At 33.9% G+C, this 13951-nt stretch overlaps 1 protein-coding gene across 1 annotated transcript; it reads right to left on the bottom strand.

Moving 5' to 3' along the window:
- Positions 1-6136: 6136 nt before the first annotated feature.
- LOC104217468 (septum-promoting GTP-binding protein 1-like) lies at positions 6137-9266 on the bottom strand. The gene is made up of 5 exons (XM_009767737.2): positions 8760-9266; positions 7992-8115; positions 7747-7843; positions 7400-7523; positions 6137-6516 (listed from the first exon to the last, which is right to left on the bottom strand). The coding sequence occupies exons 1-5, from the start codon at positions 9120-9122 to the stop codon at positions 6352-6354; spliced, it is 873 nt and encodes a 290-aa protein (XP_009766039.1). The 5' UTR covers positions 9123-9266; the 3' UTR covers positions 6137-6351.
- Between the last annotated feature and the right edge of the window lie 4685 nt (positions 9267-13951).

Genomic DNA, 13951 nt, shown 5'->3' with positions numbered 1-13951 from the left:
AAGATTTCAAGCTCTTCTTTAACATTTTTAATCTTCTCACTACTGTAAAGATTTTGCACCCTTCCACATTATATTTCAAACCCTCATTGACTATGCTCATGAATTGTGGATGTTGAGTCCACATATTACAAAATTGAAAGGATCGCCTACTCCTCTGCCTCTCCTCCACAAAAGTCACATTTACAGGACAGTGATCATTAATCCCTTCTGTCAAAAAATCTTGCATTGCATTCTGGAATGGTATCAAACCATTGCTCATTAAAACAATCCAATCAATTTTTGAAAAGATTCTGTGCTCTTCATATTTATCACTCCAAGTGTATCTATTTTCTTGTGCAGGTAATTCCATCAATCCATACTCCACTACACAATTATAGAAATCTACCACTTCAGCCCATGTCACTTTATTTCCTCCTATTCTATCCTCTGCATTCAGAACTGAATTAAAATCACATATTACCATCCATGGTTTTCTACATCATTTACTGTGAGTAATTAAATCTTCCCACAGTCTCTTCCTCTCATCTTTTGTATTAAAAGCATATACATAGGTTACATCAAATGATAGTTGGAGAGGAACATACAATACTTCACAGGTTATTAGTTGAGCAGTCCTTTGTCTAGGTATTATCTGGTAGTAATCTGGCCTTCAGGTGATCCAGATTCTCCCATTGTAATGATATTCAAGGTTTGTTACAAACTTCCATCCAACAAACATCTTCTCTGCTAACTGATCTATCATTTCTTTTTTAACTTTTGTTTCTAGCAGGCCTATTAAACCTACTCTTTCCTCATTGCAAAGGAGCTTAATCTCCTTTTGCTTATTAGGAGAATTAAGCCACATAGTGTTCCAACTTAGTATACTAACCATCCCCATTATGCGGGATAATTATACCACTCACACCGCTTCCTTTTCCCCCCTCCTTGGACAGATTGAGAACCTCATGCTTATTAAGAATCTGGAATGAATTGGATTTCTCCATTTTTTCCTTCTGCCTTACCACAGTCTTTCCATATCTATTAGGTGTTTGCCAACCTTGTTCTGCATTTCTTTCCTTTGTTACCACCTACTACTTTGCTACATATTGCTATGTTTTTCCTAGAGTTCCTTTTCCTGCAGTAATCCTTATTGCATTTAAATTTGTTTTCTGAGCTTCATGGTTCTTCTCCCTTTGTACTTTACCTTGCTTCTCCACCTGAGTGTCTGCTGTCTGTTCTTTGTTCATTTGTTCATTCCTTGGAGCTTTCTTCAATTCTTTAGTCTGCATACTCCTTCATGCTCATACTTTAAGCAATGGGTACAAAGAGTTGGCTTCCAATCATAGCTAACTCTTTGCGCTATTATCTTGCACTTCTTATTCCTAAATATCACCACATCAGGTAGTTTAGCATCCATTTCAAGCTCCACTACAGTCGAGCAAAATTCAGACTAATCCTCTTTTCTCTGTTCTGGTCAACCATTAGGGGTTTACCAACTGGACTCCCTATCTTACTTAGCCCTTTTGGAATCCAATATTTGAAGTCCAATGCTGGCAATTTGATCCAAATTGGTACTGTAAGGGGCTCCTAAAGAGTGAACTCTAAATCAGGTGTCCAAGCTTTGACAATGAGAGGTTTGTTGTCAAAGTGATAGATGTCACCCTCAATTGCCTCCTATTTTCCTCTTGCAGTATCAAATCGTACAACAATTACCCTATTTTTTAACATTGTTATTCTATCTATACCATGTTTACCCTACAGTATCTATATGTAGCCTTGAATTACTGCAAACAATGGACGAGCCCCAAACACATAGCAGATCACGACATTTCCCCAGTAATCAATTTATGTACTAATGTCATCCAGCTCAATTTCAACAAAAGTAGACTCATCTGTTGATTTAGGTTGAACAAACTCCAATTTGTACCCAACATTTGATATTTTTATAATATCAAAGTTATCCCACAATGAGCTCTTCTTCCCCTACACTTAATTCGTCTCATTGACCTCATCTGCCCATGATTTCCTTCCAATGCTCACATGCACCATTGGATTGGTGCTTGTTGATGCTTGCTGAACTTCATTCCATACTTGAATTGCTTCAATTTGCTTAAGTTTCTCATTTTCCGGAATTTTTGGTACTGTTTCATTGACATTAGTGCTCGATTGCTTACTTCTAGAATTTTCAGTTGTTGTTATCCTTCCTTTGGTTCCTCGTTGAGCGTTACTCTGTGAATCAGCTGCCTCCTTCGCCATTAGTGCTTTTTGAGATGGGATACAAGCTCTCTTACCCATGGTAGGCGCAGGTTAAGCTAACATACACCGAGAGAGAAAATAACCATTTCAGAAAAGTCGTCGTTTCATTTTTTCTTGTTAGTTATGTTTGCTATTTATGTCACGACCAGATTTTCCACCCCCGAGAGTCGTGATGGCGCCTACTAGTGAAAGCTAGGCAGGCCGATTATTCCATTTATTTAACCCTTTTCATTTTAAATCCCTTAACAGTTTTAAATTAACACTTTATAAATAGCATAAATATTAAAGCGAAAGAATAAAATGTAATAATTGAAGCAAATACCGATACAAATTCATAACATAAACTACCCAGAACAGGTGTCACAATCTCACGGACTATCTAAAAAAACTACAAATAAAGTACATGTCTGTCTTTGGAATAATAAAGAACAGAAAGAAACTAGATAAGGAGGGGATGCCAAGGCCTGCGGACGCCTGCAAGTCTACCTCGGATCTCCTGATGGACTGAAGGCAGCAACCCCTAGCTAAGGTTCGTATGCTCCAGTACCGAGATCTGCACAAAGTGCAGAGTGTAGTATCAGCACAACCGACCCCATGTGCTGGTAAGTGTCGAGCCTAACCTCGGTGAAGTAGTGACGAGGCTAGGACGAGACTACCAAATAAACCTATGCAGTTAAAGCATATACGACAAGCAGTAATAACGGAAACTAGTAGTTAAAGCTGGGAAGGGGAACATGCTACGGGGGAATATCAAGTAACAACAGTAACTCAGGAGAAAAACATAAAGAACATCTTAAGGATTGCATCAGTAAGAGTAAGGAAACAATAATAAATAAATATCCACTTTTATTATTTATTGTTACGGCACACAACCCGATCCAAATCATATAACGTTATTGCGGCGTGCAACCTGATCCAATTATATATTATTATTGCGGCATGCCACCCCATCCAATCATATATCACTGTTGCGGCGTGCAACCCGACCCCTTATGTCCTCCCTTGTTACTTCATGTTGCGGCGTGCAACCCGATCTCATATAATGTTGTTGCAGCGTGCAACCCGATCCCAATACACAAATCAACACCAATCACAAAGAATCCCGGCAATTGAACAATAAGGACAAAATAATATCCCGACAAGGGAATCATCAATAAGAATAAACACATCTCGGTAAAGGAGTCAGCTATAACCAATTTTGTTCCAACATTTAACTTCACAAAAGAAACCTCAACTAGAACCAATACTCAACCATAATCAAATACCACGAGAATAGCCATAATTCTTGTCTGACACGAAGAATCAACAACTTAGGCATTTTTAGTACTTATTAAGAAACACAACGATTACAATTTAAGACTCACGAGCATGATTGACAATGACGTATAGATACTCGTCACCACACATATACGTCGTACACTACACTAGCACTTAGCAAATATAGCACAATACCTATTCCCTCAAGCTAAGGTTAGACCAAACACTTACCTCGAACTTCCACAACCAACTCAAGCCTCAAACACTGCTTTTCCTTTAGAATTCGCCTCCAAATTAATTTAACAACATCAATAAATGCTAAAGAATTCATAACCAATGCTTAATTATATGATTTCTATCATTTTCCCCAAAAAGTCAAAAATCGACCCCGGGCACGGTTGGTCAAAACTTGAGGTTTGGACTAAAACCCGATCACCCATTCACCCCCGAGCCTAAATATGCAATTAGTTTTGAAATTCGACCCCAAAACAAGGTCTAAATTCCAATTATTCAAAAAGCCCTAACTCTACCCAAATCCCCAATTTCTACCATAAAAACCCTAGATTTTTGGGTGAAGATTGCTGAAATGCAATGGGAAATCGCAAGAAAAAGGTTTAGAATCATATATCAATGCTTTAGGGAAGAACTTGTCTCTTGAAAATCGCCTCAATGCTCTCTAGTTTTGAAAATATGAAGTAAATGGGTTCTGCCCGTTTTTTTGCTAATGTTTTAAAAATGACTGGGCAAGCCTTCATCGTGTTCGTGATGGGCTTGGCGTGTTCGCGATGGGTTAGGCCCAGATGGCCATCGCGTTCACGGAGCTTTAGCTCCTCAAGCCTTCACGTTCGTCGTCAAGTGGCCGCATTCGCGTAGAGCAATTTGAAATCCCTCCCCCAGGCCCATTAATCATACGCGTTCGCGAGAGCCTGAACGCATTTGCGTAGGGTGACTCCCCCCCCCCCCAGCTTCACGTTCGCGTCCTGAACTCCGCGTTCACGAAGACCAAACTGGCATATGAGGAAACTTGCCTTACGCGTTCGCGAGTGAAGCCACGCGAACGCAAAGAACAAAATTTTTGTGCACCTGAGACAGCAAAACCTACAACTTTTCTAAGTGTAAAAACATCCCGAAACCTATCCGAAACTCACCCGAGTCCTCGGGGTTCCAAACCAAACATGCATACTAACCTAACAACATCATATGGACTTACTCATGCGATCAAATCTCCAAATTAACACCTTTAACAGCTAATTTAGCATTAAAATCAAAGAAGAATCCCAAGAACTCTTAAGTTCAAATTTTAACAACTGAGGGTCCGATTCACGTCATTTCAAGTCCGTTTCTTATCAAATTTTACAGGCTCAACCTAAATACCATATAAGACCTGTACCAGGCTCCGGAACCAAAATACGGGCCCGATACCATCAATTTCAAATACATTCAAATTTCCAAAAACTCTTAAAATTTCAGTTAAATAATTTTCTTCAAAAATTCATTTCTCGGGCTTATGACCTCGAAATTCAATTTCGGGCTACGCCCAAGTTCCATATTTTTCTAAGACCCTCCGGGACTGTCAAATCATGGGTCTGGGTCCGTTTACCCAAAATGTTGATCGAAGTCAACTTAAATTCAATTTTAAAGGCCAAATTAGCATTTTCATCAAATGTTCACATAAAAGCGTTCCGGATATACGCCCAGATTGCGCACGCAAATTGATGTAAAATAAAAGGAAGTTTTTAGGACCTGGAAACACATAATTTACTTGTAAATCAAGTGATGACTTTTGGGTCATCACAATTTAAATACTGGATTACTTTTGATTTCTATTAAAGATACATAGTATGATTTTCTAGAATGCAGATTCTTGACGATATTGTATTGCTTAAAGATGTAATACTCACTTTCTAGTAACTTTTCCATATGGGAACGCTGTGTTTTATCCTGTTTAAATGGTCTGTTGGTTTTCTGAGAAGAGTTTGATATGGTCTTTCATCCCTCTTTGGATAAGCTCAGTCCTAGTTAATTTAACCTCTCAGGGGTCATTTGGTATGATGGATAAGCAAAAATATAAAAATTTAGTACCGTCTTATTCTTTGTTTGGTTATTAATTTTGGGATAAATTATCTCAGGATTGAAAATAGTACTAGGATAACTTATATTTGTCAGCAGGTGAAATAGTAATTCCCGGATAAGTTATCCCGGGATAAAGCAGTAAAATTGACAATCTCATGATTAATACAACATACTAAACAATCAATAAAAAATAATATCAGGATAACTAATCCCAGCATAACTTGTTCTCAAACCAAACGATCCCTTAATTTTTTAGCATATTTTTTTATAGTTGTTGCTCCTTTAGTAATTGAGCTTCCCACAGCTTTCTCAGCTAACTTGCTCACACTTGACTATTTCACCGTATGATTGTTACTTTCTACCAATATAGATATTGTATAACTTTGCCTGCAAGGTTTAGACAAATCGAAAGAAGTCACCTAGAAAACAATCACCTAGGTTTTTGCCTATGTTGAGACTTGAACTCTGGCGTTACTATAGTTTTTGTCTCACTTCATTGTTCGTTGGATCACACCTTTGAAAGGAAATGATAAATAGAAATTAAAACTGCCATTGTGTAGTTCAAAGGAAATGAGAAAAAGAAAATTGAAATTTCTCCAATGCATAAAAATGTCATATGAAGACAACCCGAATTTTCACTGGTTGAAACAATTTCCAGTGACCGGTTGACTATGTGAATCATTTCTTTCTCTCTGGTTTTTTTGGATTCTCTCATCATATCTACAAATAATATAAAAACGCAAACTCTTTTTTTTTCCCTTAATTACAGAATAGAAGAAAAAAAACCTAAAAATCAATAATTGGTTCTCCAATGGTAAGATTACGCTCCAATGTCCATGGCAAATTGAAGAGCTTTGCTGTAATGAACTTGAAGATTTTATTCACATTGATATTGTAGGTTGCACTTGAGAAAAATAGTGTTGCATTTATTGCCTTTGCATATGCTCTTGCCTGTTGAAAATGATATTAGAACACTATGAATATCAAAAATCTCCAAGACATGTGATTAGGAAAAGAAGATATGAGGACATAAAAAAAACCAGATGCAAAAATATATTATAAAATCTTGGAGTCATGAACATGAGTTCACACTGAAAATTCTAAAAGAAAAAAAAATTGTAACATATACTCCAAATAGATATGAACTAATAATTTTAAAAATATAATAGGTTCGAGGCAGAAAATTTAAAATAGAACTCCATAGAGTTTTAATAACCTATGTGGCCAAGTTTCTACAAAGCAAAAAACATTTTTTTGTAAAAGAAAGTGTTTTATTTTTCAAAGTAGAAGTGTTTGGCCAACTTTACACCCCAATGTGAGACTTTCCGGCGCGAATCCGGATTAGTCGGGCCCCAATGTGCGTACTGGATACCGAGTGAGAAATCAAAAAAAAAAAAGTGTTTGGCCAAGCTTTTAGAAGGACAAAAAATGCTTTTAAGTAGAAGTTGAAGCAGTTTTGGAGAAGCAGAAAAAAGTAGTTTTTCTCCAAAAACATTTTTGGGAAAAATAGACTTAAAACAGTTTTTAAAAACTTGGTTAAATACTAATTGCTCCTCAAAAGTAATTTTTAAATTAATTAGTCAAACACAAACTGCTTATTATGAAAAGTATTTTTGAGAAAACCATTTAAAAAATACACTTCCAAAAAAAAACTGATTTTTGCTGCTTGGCCAAAAGGCTATAAATCTGGTATTTTCGCTTTCAGTTCCAGAATGTGATCAATTCAAAATATGTCTCTCTTAATCAAGTACTATTATTAATGTTTTTTATTTCTCGTCTGTTTATTTATCAGAATTATAGTATTCGGAGAGTCAAGAAAGAATGAGAAAAATACCTGACTTGCAATTGTCCATTGCAGATCCAATGGCAATTTCACAAAGTCATCAAACTTTGTTCCTATCATTACAGGAATTGCTGTCTGATTATATTGTCTTGCTTGTTGATACCAGCTAATGACACTGCAATTCAACACCAAAATAATTTTAGACAATAAAAAAAAACGCCGCGTTAACTCTAAGCAAATTGGAGTCGACTATAAAGCAAACGTAAACTTTAGAATTATCATCCTTAGCTTCTTGTTCTCTCTAAGCAAATTGGGATCGATTATAAAGGAAATGTAAACTTAAAAAAAAATCCTACCTTCTAATTCAAAAAAAAAAAAAAAATAATAATAACTCATACCTATTGAGTGTACATCGACTTGTGAGATCAAACATGAAACACATAGCAACCGAATCCTTGCAAGCCATTGGAATATTAGTTGGGGCAGAAACATCATCTGCATTATTAATAATCATTTCAGAAAAAATCGAAAATAAAATATTTTGATTAAATTCACATCGTTTTAGATCTAAATTGGTATTTTCTAATACCCTTTTCTCTGTTCTATTAAAAGAAAATAAAAGAAGATCGAATGCATATATTACCTTTAACTTCCCAAATGCTATATGAGATTCTTGTCCCTCTCACACACAAAGTTTTATCCATCTGATTTAACCCTTTTGTTGAAAAGTCTTCATCTGCTGCTTTCTCTTTTCCTACATACTTTGTCTTCAATTGAAAATACACACAAGAAAAGTCAAAACCAAGCTTGAAAAATGGAAAATTATAAATACATAAACTAGAAATTGAGAGAATCCTAATTATTGTTTATAAAATTGACATATTGCGTTACTCAAATCCAAAAGTTAGCTCATGAACCGAAAATTATAAATCCAAGATAATATAAAACAACAACTCATTCCTCGGCCAATTGCAGAGGCGGATGTACTGTATCACCCACATGTTCAACTGAATCCATAACTTTCGACGCAGAGCGAAAAATTTTTATGTAAAAATTTATTAAAATTGTAAAAATAGTAGATATGAACCCATAGGAATCCATTCTAAAAACTTTAAAAGTTGAACTCACATGGTTTAAATCCTGGATCCGCCTAGATACCCAAAACTAGGCATCTGGAGGTAATCAGCTCGACATGGGCAGAGCCTAGTATTTCGACACGGATTATAGATATATACGACAAAAATCATCAAAATTTCAATAAATATTAAATTTTGAAATCATAATTTTAGAAGTATAATGAGTTCAATAATAAAAATCTAAAAATTGAGTCCATCAAATTTAAATTTGGGATTCGCCTCAGAAATGAGGCCAAGATTCAATAAAATCAAGAATAGAAAGAGAAAAAACTAACCAAGAAACTTGTCTTTCCAATTTGATTATCACCCAAAAGGCTAATCTTCAACGCAACAACATCCTCAGACGAATCCTTAGAATGGTCACAACAACATGTAGATGCTAAACTCCCCGAAAATCCACTCTCCGAACTCGTGACGGCGGACGACGGCGGAGAAGCCATATTCCCGGTGGTGGTGCTCGGAAAAGATTGATTATGTGACAATTGTCTATAATTAATAGACTTACCTATCCAACAAGCAAGAATTTTGTTCCAAAATGAACTAAAATATTTGTTTAGGATTGTGAATTTGCAAATGATTTTCCTTTTCATATTCAAATGAAGCATTCTTCTATAACAAAGGAGCAAACGTTTTGTCATTTTTTTGGTTTTGGTTTGTTTTGTTTTGAGTTTTAAGAGAGGGAATTATAGAGAAAATGGCCTAAAGAGGGAGCTGCTAAATGCTAGTAGCTTCTTCTTTTGGCCTCAAAAGTAAAGGGAAGTCTCTTTTGGAATATTAATCATATTTCTTTTTTTAAAAGTGTTTTTTGGGATTTACTTTGAATTTTTACCATTCAATTTTTTTAATTCTTGTTTTAATATTTTGTGTGGTTAACGGCTATTAGCATTGTAACTATGGCCGTGTATTGAGGGACGGTTGACCGTTTTAATAGGTTTAAAATATCAGAATTTTTGTTCAAATGTGGTTGTCATTTTTTTCCTTCTGTTTTTTAATTAATTTCAAATATGGTTGCCTATAGGTTGGTGAGAGATTTTTTTTTTTTCTGTTTTGGTTCATCTTAGGGATCAGCAAAATGTTTGTTGAGCTTTAGTTATTATTCCTACTAAAAGGGAAGATCCACATTTATTTTTTGAGTTTTTGGTTGCCATTTATTTTCAGTTTTTTATTGGAAACTTTGCGTTGGTGCTTTTATTTATTGATTTTTGACTAACTTTGGAAGAAAATAATAAAAAAAAACAAAAATACTTTTTTCTTCTTATTAAAATTCAAACTCTTATCGACAATTATTGTTCAAGGAGGTTATTATGTCCATTCAAAAAGTAAATGGGGTATTATTTTCCAAACATTAAAGGTTAAGATGGTGAAATAAAATTTACTCTTTAATATTTTTTTGTTAAAAAGTTGTATTTAAGAACAAGTATATTGCTTAACCGCGAGAATTGTTACACGTAAAAAATTCAAGTTCACCAAATTAGCTTTGTACTTACTCTGTACACTACTCATTTTTTAATATTCTATTTATGTAAACATATTTTGGCTAATATTCTAAAGCATATTCTTTTGCCATTTCTTTTTTGATTTTACAAATATCGAATAATACTTATCAACGATTTGACAGATAAGAAAAAATTACTTGTAATTATTTGCATTGCTGGAATCCGACCTATGAACTCTCACGATTTTCATCCCACCTCATTGAATGTTAAAACACGTGTTTGAGTGATATTATTAAGCAAATCGGGATAAATAGGGCAATTATTTTTGTTTTCTTCTGAGGCTTTAAGGATTAATCCAAAACCATTTTTTATTTTTATATTCTTTCAATTGGGTTTTATCAGAATATTATACATCCTTTGACGCTCTTCCACATTAGCATTTATCAGTCCCAATAATGTTGCACTAATCTATGAATTATCCAGGGATTATTGTGGTAGTAATTAATTAAATAATCACAACAAAGACAAATCATAAGTCAATCAGGTCAGGCTTATATTGAAAATTCAAATTTCAGAGAAAACCGACAAGTGTGAGAGGAAAGAGTCAATTTTCACGTGTAGCAAATTAGTTAGCCAATAATCATGCATCCATGTAAGGTGAGAGGAGCCCCACTCATGTTAGTCGTTATAAACAATAACTCCCTCCTTTTTTTTTTTTTTTGGTTTTTAACCTGGTTCCCCTATCCTATCCGCTTTGAGCTTAACTAATTTGAATTTGCGTAAAAAAAATAAATTCTATTTTAAAGGTAAATCACTCCATAACAAAAGCGACATTCATCCTCAGAACTCCAACTTGTTGGTTTTTAACTCGGTTCAACTATCCGTTTTGTGGCCCAACTAATTTAAATTCGCACCTAAAAATCTTACTTTAAAGTAAACTGCTCCATAATAAAAGTAATTTTATCCTCAACACTTACATCTCAACTGCTGATTAAGGGTGAACGTCTACTTACCACCCCACTGCAATATTTTGGTGGTTAAAAAATCATCGCTTCTTCCAGAAAGGTAATGATAAAATTTGAAGTATACAAATCAACTCATCTAATTTAAAGTTTAGATTTTGCACTTTTAACTTTAAAATTATCTTGAAATTAAATTTACATATTCATATATAAATGTTATAAAAATAAATCAAGGTTAAAATAAATTTGTTTAGAATTGCAACTAAATGTTCTACGAACATTTTAAATATTATTCTCATTGCACTTTACACGACATTATTGTAATTTTAAAGAGTCAAATAATTTTTTCTTTAACCAAATTTTATCAAATTTTAAAATTTTCTAATCATAAGAATTTACAATTGTTTGTACTCCTTTTCATCTTGTTTCTAATGATGTACATTTTATTTATAAAAGATAATAAGAGATCATTGGCCGAAATAAAAATTTAAAAGGTTTAATACTTGTACTATGAACTTCTTTAAAAAAGAGTAATAATGTCATTCTTCTTTAAAATAATATGAAAAGATTTAAAAAAGAGAAATAAACTATTGGACCCCACAAACATACGTGTTTATCAATTGAGAGCGTGTTTAATGATTCTCTGTGGTGGCCCGCAAAACCTAATGAAGGAGACATTGAACTGATTTTATTGATTAAAATTATTGGACGATATTCGTTTGGTTTGGGAATTGTTAGGCAATTTGACATTAGAAAACTTAACCGTTAACAAATTGGCAGGCCATCTAATAATTTTCCATTTAAAAAAATATATATAGCATGTGAGGGTCATTGATTCGAAAATATATCTATATCTCTGCTCAACTTTATCTTTTTCTACCAAATTTTATAAAATGACCTTTTTCATATCCTGTGTAGCTCAAGGCGGGTTCAACCAAAAATGCTATGCTTACACACAAGACTACCCCTCTTCCCGAAAGCTTCGCGGAGACTACTTTAGGACGACGGACGACCGTCCGTAGGGGGTTTACTGCACAAGGCCCCTGCGGAGGAGTCATGATTTCAACCTTACAGAACTCTGTTCTAAATTTAATATTTATATATATTTAATAAATTCTAAAGACCAAATACATTGTTTGAACAAAAGCTATCGAATTTACCCCTAGTTCGGCTTGTGCCTCCACCCCTGTGTATAGCAAACATGCTAAGGTGGTCAGTCAAGGGTTGTGGTTAGATGGATATGACATCTTCACCCTAATTAGAGCATCGGGTACGAGCCCTAGAAATAGACAAAATCCTAATAGGTAATATTTCCCTCTTTAATTGGTCTAAAGCAATGTAAATTTGAATTAATCGTGACTTTAATACGAGTATTGGACATTAAAGGGAAAACCAAAAAGATATATATACTAAGGTGGAATTTTAATTTTGCATGTAGCTAATAATGTCCCATGTGCGTGCACACATGTAGATGTTTCATTGTGAGTTATATTTTTGAATAAATAAAAGAAAGCTCGTTGCTTCTTCCTTATGTTATTAGGTATCAGCAACTAGGTGGCATTTGCTTCAAAAAATATTAGAAAACAGTTTTTATAAATAAATAAAAACATTCCTTTTTCTGAAACTATGTTTCAACAAAATTCTACCAAAGAAAAGTTTTTGACGTTTTAGAAAAATAATAAGAAAATTTGATGAAGTTTGTTTGAAACCCAGCTTTTGCAAAAATTAGAATTATTTTATTTTTACAAAAGCTGTTTTCTAATTTTCTTTTTGAACAAATTTCCACTTTAATAAGACAAAACATGGAGCTTATAATCGTTTTAGCATTTAAATAACAAATATATTCCTAAAATAATTTAATCAGCGATTCCAATAATTTTTTAAAAAAGGAAACTGTATAGTACGTACTGGTACTTGATGAGTATTTTCAATAATATTTTCCTCCAGAATATGCTTAACTCTACTTGTATTGTTATGGAACAATAAAAGAAGAAGAACATTGCAGAGAAACGTGGAGAGAGAGAATTCTTATTGATTTTGGGATGAATTACAATGGAATAAGACCCCTCTATTTATAGGAAAATAGTGACTTAGCCACCAAGTAAAATCCCTACAATCTCTCTAAAATATAGGCATTCACCTTAAATAGAATTCTATTTATAACACTCTCCCTTGAATGTCTATTCAACAAATAATGTGCTTCGTTAAAACCTTAACTAAAATAAAACCCAATGGGAAAAAACTTCTAGTAAAGGAAAAAGAGTACACATATCTAATAATACGCCTTTTGGTTGCCTCGTTAAAAACCTTGCAAGGAAAATCCAGTGGGACAAAACCTTATAAGGGAAAAAGAGTACAATGCGTATTAACACCCCTGATGAGAGCATCAATTCACATCTTTAAGCATTTGCATTCCAATCTTGTGCACCATCTTCAAAAGATCATTGATAGAGATTTGATAAACAAATCAGCCATAGTAACTTGAATGAATATGTTAAACCTTCAAATCATCATTCTTGATTGATATGTAATGTCTTCATATAATGTCGTGGAATAGCCTTTTTAATATCTCCATAGAGGTATTTTCGCTATCACATTATCATACTTATAGTTATAGCAAGATACATATATGCACAAATTGCACTGAGGATGTGGTACTTCAAGATCAAGAATTGTATATGCTTCAAGCAATTTATATCCTTCAGGGATTATCATATAAGTATAGTCAAATAAGCCATTTAAATAGACTTTAGATTTGCATCAATTTTTTATGTCATGCCTAAGATACATGAAAGTGATTGCACACACCATTGACTTTATACTTTCTAGTGTTTGAACTACATGTCCAAAATTACATGTATTTCATATGAAACTAAATTCTACTTGAATTGTTTCTCCAGGCTTAAGATTCTCATATATATATTTAGCGCTATTATAGATGTCGTCGGCGAATATTATATATCGTTTCCAATCTCCTTATTTTTCATAAAGACATAACATAGAGATCTCTTCATTCATATATTCAGGTACCTAAATCTCTCCTGAGATTTTATGAAGTGTTATTCATGT

The sequence above is a fragment of the Nicotiana sylvestris genome, chromosome 6, assembly GCF_000393655.2.
Source record: "Nicotiana sylvestris chromosome 6, ASM39365v2, whole genome shotgun sequence".
NCBI lineage: Eukaryota > Viridiplantae > Streptophyta > Magnoliopsida > Solanales > Solanaceae > Nicotiana > Nicotiana sylvestris.
This window is presented reverse-complemented; position numbering and strand designations above follow the sequence as displayed.